The 22515-nt window shown below is 62.6% G+C and overlaps 2 protein-coding genes across 4 annotated transcripts in view; both read right to left on the reverse strand.

Annotated features, from left to right (window-relative positions):
• Nucleotides 1-12: 12 nt before the first annotated feature.
• LOC137480507 (acylamino-acid-releasing enzyme-like) lies at nt 13-4660 on the reverse strand. The gene is made up of 22 exons (XM_068201577.1): nt 4568-4660; nt 3871-4000; nt 3653-3779; nt 3481-3568; nt 3310-3385; nt 3072-3235; nt 2862-2999; nt 2682-2773; nt 2527-2567; nt 2317-2438; nt 2099-2159; nt 1931-2028; nt 1802-1853; nt 1630-1718; nt 1383-1521; nt 1224-1307; nt 1071-1151; nt 889-977; nt 596-786; nt 415-517; nt 235-341; nt 13-166 (listed from the first exon to the last, which is right to left on the reverse strand). Exons 1-22 carry the CDS (start codon nt 4577-4579, stop codon nt 61-63), a joined length of 2190 nt encoding a protein of 729 aa, XP_068057678.1. The 5' UTR covers nt 4580-4660; the 3' UTR covers nt 13-60.
• A 617-nt stretch (nt 4661-5277) lies between these two features.
• The window catches only part of BSN (bassoon presynaptic cytomatrix protein), an 89256-nt gene continuing 72018 nt past the window's right edge, over nt 5278-22515 (reverse strand). For 2 of the 3 annotated variants that reach the window (XM_068201567.1, XM_068201570.1), the window contains 9 exons: nt 20649-21107; nt 12990-19628; nt 10112-12245; nt 9072-9808; nt 8628-8721; nt 8356-8499; nt 8118-8172; nt 7909-8006; nt 5278-7403 (listed from right to left, as the gene is read on the reverse strand). In XM_068201567.1, the coding sequence (XP_068057668.1) occupies nt 8132-8172; nt 8356-8499; nt 8628-8721; nt 9072-9808; nt 10112-12245; nt 12990-19628; nt 20649-21107 (10248 nt within the window). In that variant the 3' untranslated portion in view covers nt 5278-7403; nt 7909-8006; nt 8118-8131. The remainder of the gene's footprint in view (nt 7404-7908; nt 8007-8117; nt 8173-8355; nt 8500-8627; nt 8722-9071; nt 9809-10111; nt 12246-12989; nt 19629-20648; nt 21108-22515) is intronic. The other variant, XM_068201568.1, reaches the window with a different exon arrangement.

A 22515-nucleotide genomic window follows, 5' to 3' on the forward strand; every position in this document is an offset into this window, starting at 1 on the left:
TCGAGACACTGGTGCTGAACTACATCATTTATTGAGGGTCAGCAGCAGGGGTCAGCACCCTTAGCACTGCAGGTGCTTGAGCAGCCACAGCGCCATGTTCATGAAGCCATCAGCTTCGGCTTCCACGCCCGACAGCGCATGGTTGTTCCCTGGGTACCAGAGCAGCCTGGAGGGGAAATAGGGATTAGTGCCTTGTCTGCACCCCACAGTTTAAGGCCCCAGCACCCCACTCACCGTGTGGGCACCCCCCGGGCCTTGAGGGCACGGTAATACTCCAGACCCTGCTTAGGGGGCACACGCCGGTCGTCCTCCCCCAGCATCAGCAGCACAGGTGCACGGACCTGCAGGAGCAGCACAGCCTCAGCACTGGCACTGCTGTTGGGGACAGGGACAGGGATGGGGACAGTGGCATACCCGGTCAACATAGCGTATGGGTGACTTGTGCAGCATCTCTGTCCATTGGGCTGGATCTGGCAGGGCCTCAGGTTTGTAGGGCAGCCCCGTCTCTGTCAGGCACCTGCGGGCAAGAGAGTTGGGGGCACACGTGTGGCCGAGATGGCAAGGAGCCTGGGGAAGCTGGGGTCGCAGTACTCACCAGTCTGGGATGTCAGTGCTGGTCACCATGGAGGCGATGTTCACCACGGGGTTGCGGACCACACAGGCATGGTAGGTGTCAGGGAACTGCCCGATGAGGTGGCACGCCAGGAAGCCCCCATGCGAGCCGCCGACCAGTGCCACTCGGCTAGCATCCAGCACCTCCTCCTGCAGCACCCGCTCCACGCAGAGCTGCCACCACGGGGAACACCCACTGAGCAGGCAGCCCCACTTTCCCTTCTCAGGGCACCTGCAGGAGCACACAGTGCCCCAAGACCATGTGCCAGGCCATACCTGCACATCGTGTACGTCCTGTGTGCCCACGTTGCCTGGCAGGGAGGCCACGCTGTCCTGGCCGAAGCCCAGCGAGCCGCGGTAATTCACTGCATGGGGAGCAGCGTCAGAGCCCTTCCTCCTTCATGCCCCCCCAGCCCCTCCACGGGCGCTGTGTCACCCGGAGCCCTGGTGTCACTCACCCAGCAGCACTGCAAAGCCCACACGGCACAGTGCCGCCGGGTACAGCATCCATCCGGCCGTGAAGACAGAGTGAGGACCACCTGCAAATGGCAAAACAAAAGGGGGGTGACACCGACTGGCTGGGGTACAGCGGGGTGGGGACAAGCTCTTACCATGGGGCATCACGACCAAGGGGGGCTTCTGGCCAGTGGGACCCTCACTCGGGCGCATCAGGATGGCATCGAAGTCCAGGCCCCCTGTGGAGGCAGGGAGAGGGCGTCAGGAGCAGTGAGGATGGTGGAGCATAGCCTGAGCCCACCTTGGACACTCACTGTACTGGGGATGCTCCTGCTCTGCTGGGGGCTGCAGGGTGTGGATGCCCCAGCTGATGCCGGGCACAGGGGGGGCGTCCTGCAGGCAGATCCACTGTGTCTGTGCCTCATGGCCGGCGGCGGGCAGGACTGCCACTTTCTGAACAGGGAGAGGGGTCAGTGCCCATGCCAAGGGGCTGGTGGGCACTGGGGAGAGAGGTCAGTGCCCATGCCAAGGGGCTGGTGGGCACTGGGGACATGACTTTACCAACATGGGGGGGCAGCTAGGGGTGGAAAACCTGGCCACCAAGAGGTCCCGGTCGATGGTGAGGATAGACCAGCTTCCCGGGGGTGAATCTGGGGAGGAGGGGGTCAGACCTACAGGTGTGACCCTCTCCCCACCCCTGGCACCAGCATGGCCCCATTGGCCTGTCACTCACCAGCTGTCAGCGAAGTTGTGATGCCTGTTGCTGTGTCCACCACGAACACATTCTAAGGGCATGAGGGCAGAGTCCAGTGGAGCCCTGACCCAGCCAGGCCCCTCCTTGTGTCCCCCACCACCCCCTCACCTGCTGGCTGCGCTGGGCCGTGTCCAGCAGGATCCTGCGGCTGTCGGCTGCCCAGCACATCCCTGGCAGTGCGCCACAGTAGATTCCCGGGAAGGCACCTGTGATCAGAGTGGTGGTACTCAGCATCCCCCTGAGTCTCCCCCAACCCCCCCCCAGAGCTGTACTCACCCCATGCTTGCCGTGCCACAGCCTCCAGCACCGTGCTAGTGTGTTTGGTGTACCAGTCGTACTGCAGGAGACATAGGGCAAGTTTTCCAGGGTCTCAGCCTTCCTGTCCCCACGGCAGCCCAAGGAGGGGACACCACTGCCCTCCTGCCAGCCCCACCCTAGCATGGGCACCCTGTCATCTCCCTGGTGCCTGCCAGTGTCCCCCTGGTGCTGCTCACCATGCGGAGTTGGCTGCACTGCTGGTGGGGGCCCAGGACACCGTTCTCCAGGTAGACAATGCGGCAGCCATCAGGGCTGAGTCGCGGTGACCACACAGCCCTGGAGTCCTCAGAGAGCAGCTCTGCATAGGAACAAGGGGATGGTGAGGGGATGGTGAGGGGCGGCAGGGGAGTGAGGGCACCGGCAGGATCGGGGCGCGCACTGCTTACCGCATCTCCCGCCCGTCAGGTCCACATAGAAGAGCGCTGACCTGCCAGCACAGAGGGGTGTCACACTGGGGTCGGGGGGGGCCAGGCTGTGGGGTGGGTGCCCTGGAGGGTCCTACAAGCAGGGCTGGGATGCGGGGTGCCCTGCGGGGACTCACCGGCGGTTCGTGCAGTACCGCAGCCCCAGGCGAAAGGGGTCATGCCACCAGCCCACGAACACCACACCAGTGTCCTCAGGTGACCAGAAAGCCTGTGGGGAGAGGGGAGACAAGCAGTTCGAAATGCTGCTGGCTCCTGAAACCTCCCTTCTCTGGTTCCCTGCAGCTCCCCATCCTGACCTGGCCGGGAGAGAGGTGCTCTGGGATGCCCTCCAGCACTGAGATGCTGTTGCCCTCAATGTCCAGGACGCAGAGGACGGGCACACTGCGGGTGCTCAGCGTCTCACCCCAGTCCTCGTGGTACACGAACTGCTCACCCTGTGGCACAGTCTGGTCAGCCCCACAGCCACACAGCCAGCCGCAAGCTGACCCAGAGTGGGGAGATCCCACCTTGACAGGTGCATCCTCCTTCTTGGGGTGCCCCGTGTCTTCATCAGAGGTGCCCAGCTCGGGGGCTTTGCTCTGGAAGAAGGACTCAGCCTTGGGACGCTTCTTCTCCGCCACATAGACCAGGTGGGTCTCCGAGTGAGACCAGGCGAGGCACCCAAACTGGTCTGCAGGGGCATGTCAGCAGTGGCCACCCTGTCCCCTGAAAACCCACATTCCCTGGCATTCCCCAGCCCCTCACCATCATCATAGACACTGCCATGCTTGTCCAGCGCTGTCAGGTCGATGCTCTTCACCTTCCGGTTCTGATCCCAGACCTGGGGATAAAGATGCCACGGTGGTCCCAAGACACAGTGTGGTTCCAGCTCTGAACCCCCAGTGAATATCCATTTACTCCCAGGCCCCTCCTCACCTCCAGGAACTGCTTCTCCTTCTCCTTGCCAGGGACCTTGCGCAGGACAGCCTTCAGCATCCCACTGGGGGATTCCCGGCTCAGCAGCCTGTGGGCGAGTGGGTGAGTGCCCATCAGCCCCCACTTATCGCTACCCCGAGGGACCCCGTGTGGGGGGCAGGACGGGGCTTACTCGTCCTTGATCTCAGAGCAGGTGCCAGCGGGCCCCGAGTAGACAATGGAGGCTCCATCGTGGAAGATGAGGTACTGACGGCAGAACTTGATGTTCTCAGCCCTTGCCAGGTCCCGCTGCGACCACTCTGCGGAGAGCAGGTGAGGACACCAGCTGCATCCCCTCCAGGCAGGCAAGGACTCCCCGGACCCTCTTTCCCCCCCAGCCCATCCCCGTACCGGTGTAGAGGCTGCAGTACTTGCCCCCGTACTGGGTGGTGAGGTCGGGGCCGAGGCAGGCGGTGCTGAGCCCCGGGTGCTGGCTCAGCTCTCGGTACAGCTCCGACAGCTCCTCCACACGTGACTGTACCTGCGGGACACGCCGGGGTGGCTGGAGGGGTGGGGGGCACGGACCGGGGCGTAATGGGGCACAGGGGCATTTACTGGGGCTCCAATAGAGACGGGGGCGATTTTGGGGGGTATTGGGGGCAGCGCTTGCGGGTGAAGAGCTGGGGTACATGGGGGGAGGCGAGTAGAGGGGTTAGTGCAGGACTGGGGCCGCAGAGCCAGGACACTGCTGGGGTACCAGCGGCCAGGAGGGCACTGGAGAGCAGATACTGGGGTACATAGCCGGGATCGGGAGGGTGCTGGGACAGTTGCTGGGGTACCCGTGGCTACCAGCACACTGGGTGCAGGTCGTGGGGTGCAAGGGGCGCCTAGGAGGGTCCTGCAGCAACTGGGGTCTATGGGGGGATTAGAAGGGTCCCGGGGCAGTTCCCGGCGTGGTGCCGAGCCGGAGAGTCAGCGGAGCAGCGGGGTGGGGAGGTGCCGGGCCCGCGGGGGCAGTGCGGGACGGGACTCCCGAGGGAGGGCCGGGGGGGGCAGCGGGGCCGAAGGACGGGGGGGTCCCGGAGCTCTGACGTCACTCCCCCCTCACCGGCGGCTCCATGTCCTCGCGGCGGGGGGCGGGGCCAGGCGCGGCACTTCCGGGATGGGGCGGGGCCGCCGGCCTGCGGCTCCTCCCATTGGCTGCGGCGCTCGGGCCGCCTCCCGCTTTGAGGCGCCTCCCGGTGGGCGCGGGCGGCGCTGCAGCCGCAGGCAGCGGGGTCCCCGCGCCCCCGACGTGTCCCGGCCGCCGTCCCCAGCCACCGGCTCGCCCGCCGGCCCCTCTGAGGCCGCAGCCGGGGGACAGACCGCGGCCCCGCAGCCTCTGGATCAGCCAGGGGTGGTTTACCCACCGGGTGGCTGCAGGACAGGGGTTCCATGCGCAGGACCGGGGGGATCGGGCCCTTTGAGAGGCACAAGGATCCCCAGCCCAGCAGCCTGGCTGGGGGATATCGGGCCATCGCGGGCCCATTGAACTGAGCAGCCTGGTCGGGGGGTGGGACTGAATCATTGGTGCCCACAGCAGCCCTGCCAGCGGGGATTGGACCCTTGGGAGCCCATTGCACCCAGCAGCCTGGCCAGGCAGGTGGGATCGGATCCTTGATGCCCACAGGGACCCCCTATCCCACCAGCCCAGCTGTGAGTGGCAGAGCTCAACAGTGCTTGGTGACAACTAGACCCATTCCAGCCACCCCCACCATGGCAGGCGTCCCGAACGCCCGTCCCCCAGACTGCAGGCAGGCAAGAATCGGGGCTAGCCTGTGGTTTGTGTCAAGTCCTTTTTATTCTGTTCCCACAGAAACACCTGGTGAGGGGGCAGCTTCTGGGAGGGAGTCACGACACAGCGGCGGGGGTGGTACGGCACGGTACGGCACGGTACGGCACGGTACGGGGTCACTACGGGTGGCACAGAGCACAGCAGACACGCACACCGTCACAATGTTCAGAGGGAGCGCACCCGGCATCGCACTTACCGCTGGAAACGGCGCCCAGCCGCGCTCGGCCCTCGGTCTTTGCACCCCCCGGTCCCCCCACCCTGTCCAGCAGATTGCCACAACTCGGGCTGGGGGCCCGGCCCGGCGGGGGGACTGCGTGCCCCCGGTCCTGGCAGGCACGAAGGCAAGGTGGCGGATGTGCTCGGGCGGCGAGATTGGCCCCGGCGGGGGTCTCGGTCCCGCGTGCGATTTACACACTGTACACGTATTTACAGCGCGAGGAGCGGCGGGGCCGGCGGCCCGCGGGAGGCACCCTCAGGCTCTGCACTTGTCATGGGCGGGGAGAGGCGGTGGCTGTGCGCGGGGCCGGGGCGCTCCTCCTTGGGGCTGCCCCCGGGATCCCCGTCCCACAGCCGCCGGCCTGCCCCCAGCCTTGGGCACCGGCAGAGCTCCCGGCGAGGGATCTGCCACAAAGCGACAAAGCGGGGGCTTCCCGCGGCAGCCGGGTCCTCGGTCACAAGTGCATAAATCTGCTAAGAGCTTTCAGTACAGCGATGGACTGATGGAGAAGAAAAAAAGAAAAGTCCAGGCAAAGAACAGCAAGCACTGAAAGGCGGGTGGAACCGTGCAGAGAAGTAGCAAGCCATGCTCTACGACGGGACAGACGGTCACGGGCGCTAGGGCTGCCCTTTGGCAAAGTGGCCCTCCGTGGGTCGAACATGCCACGAATTCATACGCACGGGTGGTCGGTACTGAATAGTTCTCGGGTCGCTCGGCGGCACGCTTTGCGATGGAACCCTTAGGCGCGACATTGAACTGATTAGCTATTCACAGGTCTTGTTCTGGAGTCGTGTTATTTCGTTGCATAGAACATCAGGCGGGTGAGCGAGCGGCTGCCCCCCCGCCACGGGGGTGTCGGCGGGGCGCTGCCAGCGCGGGGAGGCGGCGGGGCGCGGGCGAGCCCCCTCCTCGGGCTGCCTCCCCCCCTGGGAATCCCCTCCTGGCAGGGCGAGTGGGCTTTGGCCGCCGGCCGCTGCGCCGGCCGTCCCCGCAAAATGGCTTGAGAAGGACTTGGATTGCACAGTAAAAGGAAGGATACTGCCGGAGGCAAAGCTCTCCTGATCTTGTTCCACGGGATTTGTGCTCTTTTGTAGCCTCCTGCACTCTATTGCTTCTACAGACGACAGCCCGTGTGCTAACTCATCGCACAAAGCAAAGAGGGAAGAGGATTTGGTATAAACTTTAGAAAAATAAAACCCCGAAACCAAAAGAAAATGAACCCAAAGAAACCGAGGAAAAAAGGACCCCCCCTGACGACGCCCCGTGTCCCCCCCCCACCCCCCGGTGCGGATGAGGTATACACAGAAATCAAAGTGGGATGATTAAGGCTGTTCTTGAAAGAAAAGGGGTGCCCGGCGGCAGGCGCGCTGGCTGCGTGGCGAGCGCGGCCCTTTCAATTGCTTCCAATGGCTTCGGACACGCGCCCAGCCGGCCGCGCCGCCTCTCAGAGTCCTATGGCCTCGTATTTCGGTAGTGAAACAGTGTTAGGTCCTAGCTGACGCGCTCCGGGGCTCCCCGGCGGGGCCGGGAGCGGCCGCAGTGCAGGGGGCGCGGGGACGGCCCCGGCGGGGCGGGTGGGGTCGGGAAGGAGGAGCGGCGCCCACAGCGCCCAGCCCTCGGCTCGCGGGGGGGAAAAACCTATGAAGAGGCCAGAGCTGGGGTTCAGAGGGAGCAACTCTGCGTATAATCTTGAGAAAGGGCCGCAGCCGACCTACGGGGCCTGACCCGACGGTCCGGACCAGGCCCATCCCCTCGGGGCAGCTGCCGGGGCTCGCCGTGTGCCGCGCCGGAGCTGCTCGCCAGGCGTGGGGGGCACCCGCCCCGGGGCGTCCGCCGGGCCCCTGCTCGGCCGTCGTTTGGTCCAGCATCCAGGGATCGCCCTGTTTTCAAAAGCTTGCGAGAGCCAGAGAGGGGGAGAGAGAGAGAGACAGCGAGAGAGAGAGAGAGAGGCGTTAGTCCGAGCAGCCCCTCCCCGCGGAAGGGTCCCCGCCGAGCGGCAGCGCTAGCCCGAGCGAAAAGACCCCAGAGAGCCAAGAGGCACTGCCGGCGGAGCAGCTGCCGCCGCCTCCGCCCGCCCCCGCACTGGACGGGCTCCCGGAGCAGAGCCCGGACCGCCCAAAGCTCCCCTGGAAACCCAGGGTCTGCACCAGCATTGCCGAGAGTGTGGAACAAGGCCAAGCCTCCACGCTTTGGCTTGGGGCCAGCACCTGGGGGTGAAGATGGCGATGAGTGGCCCACCATGAAGGGGATGGGTCCATGCTATGTCTTTCGCAGCCTGGAGGCTGAGAGTATGGCAAGGCAGGGCTCAGCAGGTGCTCGGGGAACATTGGTGCTGCTCGAACCTCTGAGGTGGCATGGCGGAGGGGGACTTGTGTGCAGGTGTGCCCTGTACACTCACTGTTATACTCAGAGTCTGGCGCCGCGTGCTGAATTCATTGGCTTCTTCATAGGTTTTTCCACTGCAACGACTCAAATCTCCACTCACTTCCCAAACTCCTGCAGTGGAAGGGAGGAGGAGGGCATCAGGCACGGCCGGGGCAGGTAGAGTCCTGTGCTGGTGGGAGGGAGGGCAGGGAGAGCACAGTGCCCGGTGCTGGCTGCACTCACCTTGTGCCGTTCTCTCACCAGAACGAAGTGAACTTCTTGCCGAAAGCTGACACCGCTGCGGGGAAGCCAGGACAGGTGTCAGTATGGCGTAGTAACCGTGGCCCTCCGCTTCCCTGGGCCCCAAACTGTGGGAGCACTGCATCCCACTGGCTGCACCCAACCATCCCCAAGGTGCCCGACCCCATCTCGGTGCATAACAGCACCACAGCCCTGTCCCCATCCCGGGAGCAGCCCTCACCTTCAGTCAGTTTGCCTGCTTGTTCCGCTGCCCCCCCTGGCAGGATTTTGGAGAAGACGCTCTCTCCTTCCCCGCCTGGCTGCCCTGTGGCCATGCCCGCGGGACCACGTGGCCCGGCTGCCCTTGGACCGGCCTTGCTGTCTGCTGGGGGACAAATGAAGCCACTGTTAGCCTGGGACAGGCCTGGCTGGGGGAGCTCAGCCGAGCTTTGGGGTGCCAGGCAGCTGGCATAAGGTGGGACAGATGGCACAGTGCCACTGGGGCTCACTGACCTGCTGCTCCCAGGGGCTGTGCTGACGGCGCTCTCCCCGGCTGCTGTGGCACTTTTGCTGCAGGTTTGGATGTGTCTGTTGGCTCCACCTTTGTCTGGAAAGGGGAAAACAGCTCTCAGGGCTCACCCTCCCAATAGAGCATCTGCCGGGGGTGGCCCAGGCTGGAAGGTGACACTGAAACCCCCAAACACTGCTCCACAGCCCCAGAAGAGGCAGCAAGGGATCCAGGACATAGTGATGTCCCCTCCTGGGTCCCCTCAAGGGGATGGCAGCTTCCACAGCACCTATGGGTGTCTGTATTGGGCGTGTGAGTGGGATATACTTTACTCCATAGCTCCCATTGCCAACACTTCCCCTGCCAGCCCCTGGCCACAGCCAGCTGTGTCGATTCCAGGCAGAGCTGTGGGGTCAGGATGCAGCCTGGCCAGCTAAGCCTGTACTTACCGCCGGTGCTGGGTGTCCACCCGGCTGTGCATGGAGTGTGGCTGGTGCCTTCCCTGCTGCCTGGGCCGGCCCTGGCTGCTGCTGCGGTGGCCGGGATGAGGGGGGTCCCTGTGTCCTGCCCCTGGTGTCAGGCTGTGCCGAGCTTGCTGGCTGGGCAGCCTGGCGCGCTGCCGGCTGCTGCCGTGCTGCCGGTTGCCCTGCCTGCTGCTGCCTGGCCGCCGGCTGCTGTGGGTGTGTGAGGGGCTCCGGCTTCGGTGCTGGCGTGGCCGACCCATGCGGCTGGGAAGGTTTCTGTGCCTTGGGGGTCTCAGTGCCATGGTGGTGAGCAGCGGGGCGGGATGACGGGGCGTAATCAGAGGAGCTGGGGCCGTAAGGTGCGCGGGACTCGGGCTGCTGAGCCTTCTTGGGGCCGGCTGAAGGCCCATGGCCACGGGGCTCATGGCGGCCAGATTCTCGTGGGTGCTGCTTCGAGGAGCGGCGTGGGGGCTCGTCGCTGGCGTGCCGGGAGGAGCCAGCATGGCGATCATACTCCCTGTGGTGCCGGTGCTCGCGGTGTTGGGGGTAGTCGTCGTGCTGCCACGGGTCTTCATCGGGGGGCTCGTCATAATCGTGGTAGGTGTGCTTAACTGGGGGTCTCTTCTGTGAGGAAGAGTGGCCACCGTAGTGCCTGACCCTCTCTGCCCGCGCCTCCCTGGGCTTATCAAACCAGTCTGTCTCCTCCTGACCCAAATGATAGGCTTCAGAAACCAAAAACAAACCACAGTCAATCTCTCGCTCAAGGCTGCGCGGGCGGAAGCCATGCAATGAAGTGGGAGGGACAAGCAGCGGGCACGCGCGCAGGGGACAGCACGTGCCAGTGGGGACGGGACGCGGCGCAGCAGGGCACCGTGCAGGACCAGCTAACACCGAACACCCAGGGCAGGGGGAGGAAGGCACGTGTCAAGCAAACTGAGGCGGTGAGAGTGTCTCTGCGTACGAGCGGACGGGCATGCCCCGGGGAAGTGCCATGCTCTGGGGTGGTCACCACGGGGAGCTGTTACCTTCGCTGTCCGAGACAACGCAATGGGCATCATCCATGCCGTAGCCCTCCTCGTGCTTGTACGAGTGACTCCTTGGCACGTCTTTGATGTGCTTTTGCACATCAGGCAACGAGTGGCTGGAGCAGAACTGGGAGCAGGGGTCCCCCGCTGACTGGGGGCCCGGCCCTCCTGCAGTGCGTGACCCCCCCATTGACTTTCCCATAGGGCTGACAGGGCTCTCCTCCTCTGAGGGCTGCGAGCGCATGGGTGCCCGCCCACGGCTCTGGCTCATGCTGAGGGATGACGGCTTGGAGCTGACTTTCTGGGAGCGCTCCATGCTCTCCCGCTCATAGGACTTGCTCCGGCCGCCCATCTCCCGGCTGGAGGACTTTTCCACCCCATAGCCAGAGGAGCGGGTTCTGCTGCTGGAAGAGTAGATCCGCTCCTCCTCGTCCACCAGATCCCGGCTGGAGACACCGTAGTACTTTTGCTGCTCATAGACGTTCTTCTTCAGGCCGTAGGTAATCTCATCCTGCAGCTTCTTGGCCCTAGAGGCCACATTGCTGCTGCCAATTGAGGTGGTTGTTGAGTAGGAGGCCAGGTCTGACTCTACATCTTTGGCTTCTTCAATGGGGGAGAACTTGGAGATCTTCTGCTCCATGCCCTGCTTCCTGTGCTTGCTGCGCTTGGAGGAGATGACAGCAGGTGCCAGGTTCTTGGATGAATGCTTCGGTAGTGGCGTGCCAGAGCTGTGCTTGTCCATCCGTGAGGAGTGCCGGTACTCACTGTCCCCATAGTAGTAGCTCGAGCTGGTGGAGCTCCCTGACACCCTGCCATTGCTTTCTGTGCCCCGGTAGTAGCTGTTCTTCCCACGATGGTCGGGGCCATGGTGATCATAGATGTCCTCCTCAGACTCCTCTTCAGCTTTGGTGTAGCAGCAGGGACGGCTGGAGCCCTCGGTGTCCCCTAGATCACTCTTCTCTCTGCTGTGGCGGCTATCAGTGCTCGTGCCCACTGGCTCTGCTTTCTGCCCATCCACTGCTGGACTCTCCTTGGTGAGCTCGCTGATGTCCTCGATCATCACGTAGTTACGGGGAATGTTCTGCTCCAGACTGGTGTAGAGGGACTCGGAAGAGTAGCTGGCTGAGGGGCCTGGTGCCGTGCTGGTTCTCTCAGCCGGCCGGGTCTCAGGTGCCTTGTACTGCTCATAGCCACTGCTCGCCGGTGCAGTGCTGAAGGTGACATCAGGCACGGCAGAGGAACTGGTGGCCGCACTGATGACCTCGTAGTTGGTGGGGATCTTCTGTTCTAGGTCAGCCAGAGAGGTCTGCCGTGGCTTCTGGTGCCCGCCAGCTATGTCTGCTGGGCTCTGGTAGAGGGTGGGCTGTGCTGCCGGCACGGTGGCTGCCCCAGCGAAGGCGCTTGGGGCTTGGTAGGGGTTTTGGGGCTGGAAGCCTGGCTGGGCTGGGGTGCCCAGCTCTGGGTATGCGGTGCCGGGGGCCGAGAAGCCACCAGGCGAGGTGAAGGTGGGCAGTGGAGCTGCCGGCAAGCCATCCTGTGAGGTGCTGGCTGTGGGGTACTGGGGGTGCTGGAGGCGTGGTGGTGGGAAGGCGGTGGGGCCCTGCGGGGCAGGGTACGGGTAGGCGCCATAGGAGGCAGCGGCGGCGGCGGCAGCGGCGGCGGCAGCGTTGTAGTCAGGGTACTGCCCGGCCGGGCGCAGGCCGGCGCTGTCGTAGGCGGCGAGGCGCAGGCTGTGCAGCTCGCTGTCTGACAGGTAGTCGCGGCGATCCCCTGGGTAGCGCAGGTAGGGGTGGTCCCGCCCACCAACCCGATCCTTCAGCAGCGACTCCTTGCGCTGGGTGATGCCCAGCTCCAGGTACTTCAGCTTTGCATCGATTTCCTTCTCCTCCTCGTCCAGCTCCGCCTGCTTCTTCCGCAGCTTGGTGGCCTCATGTTCCACCAGCCTCAGGTCGCGGTCCAGCTCCTTCAGCAGGCTGGCCTTGGTGACAGGCGCAGTGGCCTTGGGAGCCAGGCTGCTCAGGTAGAGCTGGGAGGCAGCTGGGCTCGCCAGGGGGACGTGGGGCTCCTCAGGTGGTGGGCTGGGCAGTGTCCGCTTCACCTTGCGTGCCAGCGAGCTTGACTGCAGCCCCCCCACCTGCAAAGCCAAGGGACATCTGGTCAGGGGGGCAGGTGGGTGTCCCCCCCACGTCCCACCCCAAGCATTGCAGTGGTCCTCCCGTGCCCTAGGGGCTGGGGTGAGGCATCCTGCTGTGCACATGTTCCCTCATGCACTGAGAAAGCGGCGTTTATGTAAAAGCGCAATAAATAGGATGGAAGTAACAGGCAGGGCGCTTTCCGTGAGTAATTACCAGGGGTGGCAGCCGGCCAAGCGCTGAGCTGGCCACGTGCATACCCTCTGCTGCAAAAAATGCTTTCTGTCCATGGGCACTTGGCAGAGGGACTTGGAGGACTGCTGGTGGGTGCTGCTGCCCCAGGAATTGCCCCGGGACTTCTTGGCTGGGCACTTGACTGCCCAAGGCAACCTTGGTGTGTGGGGGCAAAGGTGTGAGCAAGAGCCACCACAACCCTAAGTGGAGCTGTGCATGGTGGTGGCTCCTCGAGAGAGAAGGGGGACCCATCTGGAGCAGGGGACAGCCCTGATGCTGCCAACCCACAGCATCTCCTGCCTGCTGACAGGCTCATGCAGCCAATGGACCTCCAGGGCCTTCCTCCAGCTGCTGGTATTGGCATGCATGTCTGTGCCTGCTGGCTGCCATCGGCTGCCACGGGCCCGGCCTTTTGAAATATTAATTGCCACAGCGCTAATGAAACCGCAGTGTCCCGAGGTGCCTTCTGGGGCTGTTCCCTGAGGGTAAGGTTGTTCCCTGTGGTGACATACCTGTGAGCTGGGGAGCAGCGGGTGTTGGTAGAGGGAGAACCTGTCCTTGCCGGCCTCCTCAGAGGTGGGGCTGATGGGCTTGGGGTCAGACAGGGAGCGCTGCATGGTCTTGATGGGGCGCGGCAGCGTCTGCTGGCGCTGGGCTAAGTCGGTGGTGAAGTGCTTCTGTGGGGGAACGTGGGCCTTGTTCAGTCGCTCGCTGGTGGCAAAGGAGGACTCCAGGAGGCGATGGGGGGACAAGGGCGAGACGGGTGAGTAGAGGACCTGGGGAGAGCGGGGTGGCTGGCGGGTTACCAGCTGGGAGAGGGATTCGGCCGGCAGATGGGATTGGTAACCAATTTCCAGGGGATCTGGCTTCTTCTTCTCAAATTTGCCCAGAGTCTGCTGCCGGACAGTGTGGGGGTCCAGGGGGCCTGTGCTCACTATTTGGAGGTTGGTGGAGTAGGGTGGGATGGTGGTGGGCACCGTCAGCTGGGGGACCACAACGCCAGGTTGAGGAGCTGGCTCTGGCTCTGTCTGGCAGGCCAGGCTTTCACCCCGCTGTGTCTTCTCTGGGGCTGAGATGTACTTCACGATCTCCACTCGGGGGTCATGGGTGGTGATGTGAATGGAGGGGGAGACACGGAGCAGCTGGTCGGGCTCTGTCTGCACTGAGCAGTCGCTGATGGTCTGGATACCCACGCTGGCTGTGCGGGTTGCCCCATCCGTCTTGCCCTCGGTGCTGGCCTCAGCGTGCCGTGAGGCCCTGGAGCGCCGGCGGCGCACGGGCTGCTCCCACTCCCCGCTGTCCTCCTCGTCCGTCTGCACACTGCAGTCAGCACTGCGCCGCGTCCGCCGCCGCCGTGACAGCATGAAACGCTCCTCGCCGTCCTCCTCATCTGTCTGCACGCTGCTGTCCGCCATCTTCCGCGCTGCAAAGGTCTCCTTCTCGTAGGCATCCCTCAGCCGTGGCATCGAGTTCCTCTTCTTGATGCCCCGGCCGGGCTCCCAGGACTCCTCGACTTGAAGTGACATGTCCGAGGCCGAGCTGCTAAGTGGCCGCTGTGGCATGGGGTAGCGGGGACCGGCAGGCCCCTCTGGGGGTGTCTGGCCCGGTGGCGGCCATGCCTGCCCATTGTGCGGCAGCACCCGCGGCGCCTCAGCGGGCCCCTCGGGTGGGCGGGCAGTGGGCTCCACGGGAGTGGGGAAAATGGTCTTCTGCCGCTTCTGCTCCTCCAGCTGCTGCTGCAGCTGGTGCTGGAGCTGGTGGATGTGCTCAAGCTGGAGGCGCTGCTGGGCGAGCTGCTCCCGTTGCAGTGCTAGCTGCGCATGCCGCTCCTCCTGCTGCTGCTGCAGCACCTGCTGCTTGATGCACTGCAGCTCCTGCAGCTCCCGCTGCACCAGCAGCTGCTCCTTCTCCCGGTGCCGCTGCAGCTCGGCGCGCTCCCGCTCCAGCTCCTCCTGCAGCCGCAGCTGCCGCAGCTTCTCCAGCTCTACGCGCTCTCGCTCCAGCTGCAGCACGTGCTCCTGCTGCTTGCGCTGACGCTCCTCTTCCCGCTCCCGCTCCTCCCGCTGAGCTCCATCCAGTGGTGGCTTGGGCGCTGTGGCCACTGGCCCACTCTCCTTGGGGGCTGCTGGTGCTGCTGGCGCCTCTGCACGGGGGGCAGCTGGTGGTGGCTCTGCTCTCTGCAAGCCACTGGCAGGTGCGGCGGGGGCAGCAGGTGCTTTGGCAGCGGGAGCAGCTCCCACTGCTGCCGGTGCTGTGCTGGCGACGGGCTTCCCCAGGTACACGGGTGTCTCCATCATTGAGGCTGCTGGGGCCGGCCGGCTTGGGGTCGGGAAGCGGTAGAGGCCTTGTGCTGCAAGCGGGACACGGGGGGTGACAACTGGCACCCTGGCCAAGCTGGCCAGTGGGACTGCTGCCACACCGCCTGGGCCATAGGGTCTATATAGCCCACGCAGCATGGGCCGCAGCACCGAGGCTGGCTGGGTGGTGATGGGCAGCGTGGAGGCGATGGGGGTGTTGATGGTGGAGTAGATCATGCCGTCGGCAGCCCGCACGGTTGCGGTGGAAGGAAGCATTTGCCGGATGGTGCCCAGGCGGACACCAGGAATGTTGTACTGTGCCAGGTTGCTGAAGCCCTGGCGTCCCTCAGGGAAGGTGGGGTTGTACATCCCACTGGGTTTGGGGGGTACAGGGCCCTGCTGCTGAGCTGCCAGCCCCCCTGTGCCCCCCTGCCCGGTGCTGGGGCCGTAAGGCAGCACATCAGGGCCATTGGCATGCCGGCCCCCGTACTGGTCCATGGAGTTGAGGGCAGCACACATGCGGCTGATCTCACGTGCCGTGGTGGCACTGTAGTGGGCCAGGCTGGACTCCTGGAAGCTGGCCAGGTCCCCCCGGTGTGAGAAACGGTAGTCGGAGTAGATGTTGGAGGCCGAGCTGTACCTCCGCATGGGGAAGGGGTGACTCAGCAGCTCTCCTGGTTGGCGGAGGTCAGAAAAAGAGCCGTACTGTGGCCCCTGGCCCAGGTAACCCCCCTCGGCAAAGCCCACACTGTAGGAGTGCTTCATGGTGCTGAGGTCCACAGCGGCATCACCTGCTGGGGCAGGGAAGGACTGATCCCCCTTTGTGTGGTAGTAGCTCATCCCAATTTCAGAGAGGTTCGTGTCTGACATGGAGGAGTAGAGTCGTCCGAAGGCGCTGGCTGGGTAAAATTTCTGCTCCTCGTAGAGCGCAGGTGTTGGGGCCGGCTGCTCCCGGTAAGGGAAGGTCTCGGGCAGCTCTGGCTCTCTGCCGCCATACATTGGTCCACCAGCTTTCCGACCAGGCATCACTGCCGCCTCCCCGGTTTTCTTCTCTGGCATCTTGGAGGTGGGGTTGAAAGCACCCGTGCAGCTGCCACCAAAGGGGAACTTGTATACCATGTCACAGCAGGCCACCTGGCTCTCCGGCTTCACGCCTGTGAGGTCCAGGACGTTGGCTGGCGCCTCCTCCTTCAGCACTTTGGTCACCGGGCCGGTTGCTGCCTCCTCCATCTGCACCATCATCACCTGGGATTTCTTGCCACCCAGGGCAAGGAGAGGGCTCTGGCTCTTCAGCTCTACTGGCACTGCCCGGTACACCTCCGATCCTGGCTCTGGTGGGAAAGACTGTGGGAGGCCGCTGGCATTCTGTGCCCCACCGGTCTGGGTGAGGAGCACGTCCTTCTTCACCATCTGGCCTGGCATGCCGTACCTTGCAAATTTGGTCTGGGGGGCGGCAGTGGGCTCGGGCTTGCCACTGGCCACCCCACTGGCTCTGACAGTGGCTGTCTGGATACCTTGCTCCACCTGCTTCACCTGTGCCAAGCACACAGGGCTCCCGGTCCCCTGCCCGAAATCCACACGGCTCTGGAAAGGGTCTCCATAGACCATGGGTTGCTTGGACTGAGAGAGAATCATGGGAGAGGCGATGGCTAGGCTGGCAGTGCTGGCTGCTGCGATGATGGCGTGGGGCTGCTCCTGGGCATTGAGGTTGATGATCAAGGGCTGGATGGCTGTGGACTGCCGGCTGGGGATATGGTCCAGGGTCAGGCAGTACTTCCTGGCCTCGGTGGCCAAGGACGTGAGATCCATGCCTTGGTCTGTTATGATGATGGGGGCAGACTTCAATGCAGTCCGTAAGTCCACAGCGTTGCTGCTTGGCACCTTGGGCCCTGGCTCCACCCGGGACGTACCAGGGATGGAGGAGATGCGGCAGAGGGAGATGTTTTCTGCAGGGAGTGCTCCCCAGCTGTACAGTCCTGTGATGCCGTCAGCAGCTGAAGTCATGGCAGGTGCTTTCTGGGTGTGGTCCTTCACTGGCTGTGTCCTGATGTAGGCACCTGTTGGCTGCTCTGGCTCCGGTGTCTGGGTGTAACCATGTGCCAGCAGCTGCCGGCTTGGCCTGGTGGGGGATGAAGTGGGAGACGTCAAGGCGCCAGAGCTGACTGGCTTGGTTTGGCTGGCTGCATCGGCTGCCAGTGTGATCACCATGAAGGGGGAGTCCTGTGAGGAGGCCTGCCGAGTCAGGCGTGGCGAGCCCGCCCGGTGCGGCGTCTGCGTCCCCTGCGCCACCATGGAGGAAGAGGTGTCCGGGCCAGCAGCGGCAGCAGAAGGACCATCATAGGAGAGCACTGGGCTCTGTGTCTGTGTGGAAAACTCTGCCGTGGCCTTTGTGGTGCGGGTGGGACTCTGTGTGGGTGAGGTGGGTGAGAGTGGAGGGCTGGAGCTCTTGTAGAAGGTGTATGTCTTGGGCAGTGTGGGCTTGCTGTCACTCACGGCTGGGATCTTCTCCCTGGCTGTCTGCACGCTGATCTCCACCGTCCTGCTTCTGGTGGTATCCTCGGTCTGTGAGCCATAGCTGACAGTGCTCTTTGATGGAGTGTAGCTTCTCCCAGCTATGGATGGGGCCTCCGGACTTGGTGAGCTGTAGCTCTGCAGCGCACTCCCAGGGCTGCCTGCTGCTGTTGTCACCGTGCTGGTGCCTTTGCTGTAAGCATAAGGAGTGGTAGTAGCCTTGGATACTGGGCTGGGTGCTGCCGGGGCACTCTGGAGCTTGGCTAGGTCTTGTCCCTCTTTTGCAAAATGCTGAGTGACTCGGACATCAGGAATAATCTTGCCGGTGCTGCTGTCGGAGCTGGCGAAGGAGACAGGAGCAGAGAGCTGTGTGGGGCTTGTGCCAGGGGTGAGTGGGCCACCGTTCTGCTTCAGCAGGTCAGCGTAGGCACTCTCCGCATTGAGGAAGTGCTTCTCCTGGTACGCCTCCTCCTGCCCCTTCACCTTCTCACCCTGCTTGAGGGCCAGGTCAAAGGAAGAGGACTGGTGCATCCTGGAGATGCTCTGTGAGGTCTGCAGGATCTCCTCGTACACTGCTCCTGCCTTTGGCAGGGCACTGGCATAGTTGGGCTGGGAGGGGCGCGTGAGGCCGCTGTCATACTGGTATTCCTCGCCATATTGGTAGTCAAAGCCATTCTGGCCCTCAGTACTGCGGTAGCCAACCTGCTGGTAGGTGCTGCTGTAGGAAGAGGCAGGCTGGGCCTGCTGGACCTGCTGCTTCTGCATCATCTCTGCCTTCCGCATCATCTCCTCATAGGCTTCCTCGGCGCTTTTCAGGGGCTTGCTGATGGGCTGGCTGGCAGCACTCTCCACCTTCTCTGTCGGGGAGTACAGTGACATGAAAGTGGGCAAGTTGTATTCGCTGCCAGACTTGTACAGCTTGGAGGCCACAGCATCAAAGCTCTCTGCTTCTGAGTCAATGGAAGGCGAGTACTCGGAGCAGGAGGAGCGGTGCAGCTCCTCCATCTCTGCCGCCTGTCGCAGCTCCTCTGTGGGGGAGGCGTCCTCGATGGGGGAGAGATTGCTGGGGGGGGTTTTGGAGCGCTCCCTCCTCCGCTGGGCCCTCAGCTCCTCCTTGTCACGCTTGGTCTTGCGTGCTGTACTCCGGATGCGCTGCTGCTCCACCTCCCGCATCTTCTCCTGCTCCCGCAGGAGCTCCTCTTCTTCCCGCATCTCCTCCTCCTCAGATGAATCCTCAATGGTGGGCAGCAAGGGGCCATGTGAGCGATGCCGAGCCTTCCTCTGCTGCTTCACCTCCTCCAGTCGCTGCCGGCGGCTGGGGCTGCTGTCGCTATCCTCCTCCAGCGAGGAGATGGAGGTGGGTGAGGTGCCTGAGGTGTAGCTGGGCGTTGTGGCTGGCAGGGTGGATGAGTACTCCCCCCGTGAGCGCTCCTCAGGGGAGCCCGTCAGGCTCTCCATCTCTAGCTCGGGCTCCCGGTCCACACTGGTATCCGGCTCCTGGCCAATCTCCATCTCCCGGCCATAGCCAGTTGTGCTGTTCAGCTCAATGGTCTTGAATCGCCGCAGCCCACCCTGAGCCGTGCTCAAGTCATCACCCTCCACTGCCTCCACCTCTTTGCTCTCCTCTGTGTACATGCTGCTGGCACCATGTGGCAGGCGCCGCTTGGCTGACGCTGGCTCTTTGCCCTTCTCTGCCTCGGTCTTCTGACCAGCTTTGGGGACGCTGTACTTGGTGCGCCCATAGCCTTCCTCTTCCTCTTCGAGGTTGTCCTCCTCAGCACTCATCTCCAGGATCTGTCTCCGCATGAACTCCTCATCTGTCACCTCTGCCTCCTGGCCCTTGCCCCGGGGGGGCACTGGGGAGAAGCCCCCCTCGCTGCTGTCCTCCACATAGTCATGCCGCAGCTTGCTGCCAAACTCATCTGAGGACTCCGCGCTCTCCCGACGCTCCCGCTGGTTCTCCCACTCCTCATCCTCCTCCAGGATGTCCTCCAGCTCCTCGTCTGAGTCAAAGGCTTCAGGGGTGATGGAGAGGTACCGTGGCCGCTGCTGTTGCCGCTGGTCCTCCTGTGGCTCTGTGCGGCTCTTGCTACGCTCAGGGGACTGTGTTGGTGCACCCCGGCCTTCCAGGAGAGGCCGCATGCTGCTCTCCAACTTGGTGAGCTCAGAGGGGCTGGGGGGGCTCTGCCCAGCCAGCCCAGTGCTGCTCAGTTTCTCCTCTTCCTGCTGCACCAGGCCGGTGATCTCGCTCTGTGAGCTGGAGATGCCGTCGGAGGAGTAGCCGGTGTCGCTGAGGCTCTGGGGGCTGCGGGACAGGTCTGGGGGGTAAGGCTTGCTGCCATCCTGCAGACAAGGGAGAACACAGTGTCAGATCAAGGCAGCTTCAGAGCTGCTGCTCCTACTTCACCCAAACCGTCTCCCAAGGAGCACACAGAAAGTCTGGGCACCACTGGGAGCCAGCTCAGAGCAAAGGCGGGGGGCCACCCTGTGTCCCCCAATTCAGTGGCACACCAGCAACTTGTCTGTGCTAATGTAGGCAGTGTGCTGCAAGCAGGGGATGGTACAGCAAACGGCCCTGGGCATAAATATATTGGGGGACTAATAAATACGTTTGAAAAACTGGGCCTGCAGCCCCCAAGGCACCCTTCAGAAGCAGGGCCGGCCTCAGGATCCTTGCTAGATGCCAGCAGAAATAAACAGTCCCCTTTAATTGGCTGGACAATTAGGCAGTGTGAGGGCCAAGTCTCTGAGCCATGGGGACTGTGCCATCATACCCAGCCCTGGTGCTACTGGCAGGACCTGCCACCCTGCCAGCACAGAGGCACCACAGACCACTTGATTTTGGGGACCCAAGGAGCCTCTTCCCTGGGGGCTGCACAGCAGCGAGGGGGGCAGTCATCCCCTCCCAGCTGGTGGGGACTTTCTGCCAGGTCCCCTCCCCATGGGGGGCTGTGCTGGCTGCTGCTGGGATGGTTGCTCGTGGGGAAACACCATCCCAAGGCAGCCAAATGTTTCCCCAAATTGTTCTGAATTTTAGAAAAGGTGGGATAAAGAACAGAAAAACACCCACTGCTGCAACATGGAATGCTGAATTTTCCATTTGACAACAAATCCCAACTACCCTTATATTATTTTAAAAGAAATCCAGAGGCCAGACATAACCTGAACTATCACATTTTGCCTGAGTTGATGTAATCCTAATAAAAAGAAGGCAAATATCAGCATGCTGCCCTGGAGCCTGTGAAGGTCCTTCCCCATTTGTGGGCACAACTACTGATAGAGGCACAGCTCAGTACCACGCCAGCCTGGGGCAGGCTGTGGTGCCCAGGGAGGCTCGGAGCTGGATGCACCCTGAGAGCTCACCTCCTGCTCCTTTGCCCGTGGCGCCTCGGGGAGTGCCTGGCTCTCCTTTCTCTCCACCTCTGGTTTGGGGGTCATGCTCTTCCCCTTTGGAGCGACGCTCTCAGGAGCTCTGGAAGGCTCCGGGGCAGCTTTGGGCAGGGGCTTTTCCTCTGCCGGCACCGGGGGCTTCTTTTCTGCTGGCGGTGGGTGCTTCTTCTCCGGCGGGGCAGGGCTCGCGGTCCTGCTCTGCTCAGCAGCCCGGAGGCTCTTGGCGGGCGAGGGTTGCTGCTCGGGGGGTGCTGGCTCAGCGGGCACGGGTGCCGGCGTGGGCGCTCTCTGCTGGCTGGCAGCGGGCGGCTGGTGCCGCGGGGAGCCGGTGGATGGCGGCTTTGGGGTAGGCAGTGGCATTGGGGCAGGGTCGCCGAGGCTGCCTTCGAGCAGCCGCTGAGTTTGGCAGTTCAAGCACAGCCATTCGTTCTTCTGCAAAAGAATGGAAGGAAAAGTCCTGTTGAAATTCTGGGAGCTTCACCCCAGCAGGGTTCTCAGGGAGGAGCTCTGCTGGTGGGACACCTGGCGATGGTGCAAAGGATTTGGCCCACCCAAACCAAATAACCAGCTGTGGAGGGGCATGCAGTGTCATAGCCATAGCCTGCAAACCCTCCACATCCAGCTTCAACCCATCCCTACCCTTCTCCAGAACCCAGAGATGTCCAGCCAGAGGTACCATGGCTGCAGCACAGGGATTGCGCACTCTTGCCCAAAATCCCTCAGCATCAGCAGCTCTTTCATTCTTCAGCCTTGTGGTATTTCAGTTTTAAGTGAAATAAAACAATCAAAGGCAGATTACTACCGTAGCTTAAAACTTCTCAGCTCTGTACAGCTCCTCTCTCACTCTGATTTGTTTTCTTTGATAAAATAAAGGTTTAATAGCATAATCATAACACTTATGGCTCTTTTTTCTAGGTTAACAAAAATACTGGGTACACACGTACGCCAGAATTTCCCAAAGATATTAAACAAAGTACACGCTGTGCAAGAAAAGAACAAGACAATCTTGTCTAGTGAAATTCTCAGCAAGAGCTGTCGTTTTATGGCCTGGAAAAAGCAGAGGCAAGCGGGGCTGTGAGTGGCAGAGAGCCCACAGGGCTAAGGCAGGGGCTCTGCATTAAGAGATCAGAAGCGCTTTCCTCCCCCGGGTCGCCCAAGAGCTATTTTTACCCACACAGGGATGTCCAGGAATAGGGGTCTGACATCTCCTTCCCTTTAGATGTTTCAGCATCTTAAATCTTTTCAGTTTTGCTGCTAACAGCACAGTATGCTCCAGGTTCTTTTCCCAGACTTCTCCTTTGCTGATCCATGGCTCCCAAAGCTCAGGGTGGCCAACCTCAAGGGGTGGCTGGCCCTGAGGACTGTCATGCTGTCCGAGAGGTGGTCTTGGTCTTCAGCTGGACCAGCATGGGGCCAGGGCTGTGTGCCCTGGGGCCCCAGAGGCCGTGGTCTGCCTGGAGAAGATGAAGTTCATCAAAATGACATTGAGGAAACAGCCTCAGGTTGCACTAGGGGATGTTTAGATTGAATATTAGGAAAAATTTCTTCATTGAAAGGGTTGTCAAGCACTGGAACAGGCTGCTCAGGGAAACAGTGGAGTCACCATCCCTGAAGGGATTTAAAAGATGTGTAGATGTGGTGCTTAGGGACAGAGTTTAGTGGTGGCCTTGGCAGTGCTGGGATAACAGTTGGACTCCATGATTCCAAGGGTCTTTTCCAACCTGAACAATTTCATGATTCTAATCTATGACTCCAAATCCCATACCTATGGGACAGCAGAACTGTGATAGCCTTGTCATCTGCATCCCAGGGGTCTCCAGGTTCTGATGAGATGCTGGAG

Source organism: Anomalospiza imberbis, chromosome 11 (genome assembly GCF_031753505.1).
Source record: "Anomalospiza imberbis isolate Cuckoo-Finch-1a 21T00152 chromosome 11, ASM3175350v1, whole genome shotgun sequence".
Classification (NCBI taxonomy): Eukaryota; Metazoa; Chordata; class Aves; order Passeriformes; family Viduidae; genus Anomalospiza; species Anomalospiza imberbis.

What these genes read in the sequence shown, in the direction of transcription:
- LOC137480507 (XM_068201577.1), bottom strand. An exon ending in AGGAGGATGCACCTGTCAAG is followed by an intron (nt 3,000 to 3,071) that starts GTGGGATCTCCC and finishes ACTGTGCCACAG; the next exon opens with GGTGAGCAGTTCGTGTACCA. An exon ending in GCCCGGGGGGTGCCCACACG is followed by an intron (nt 167 to 234) that starts GTGAGTGGGGTG and finishes TTTCCCCTCCAG; the next exon opens with GCTGCTCTGGTACCCAGGGA.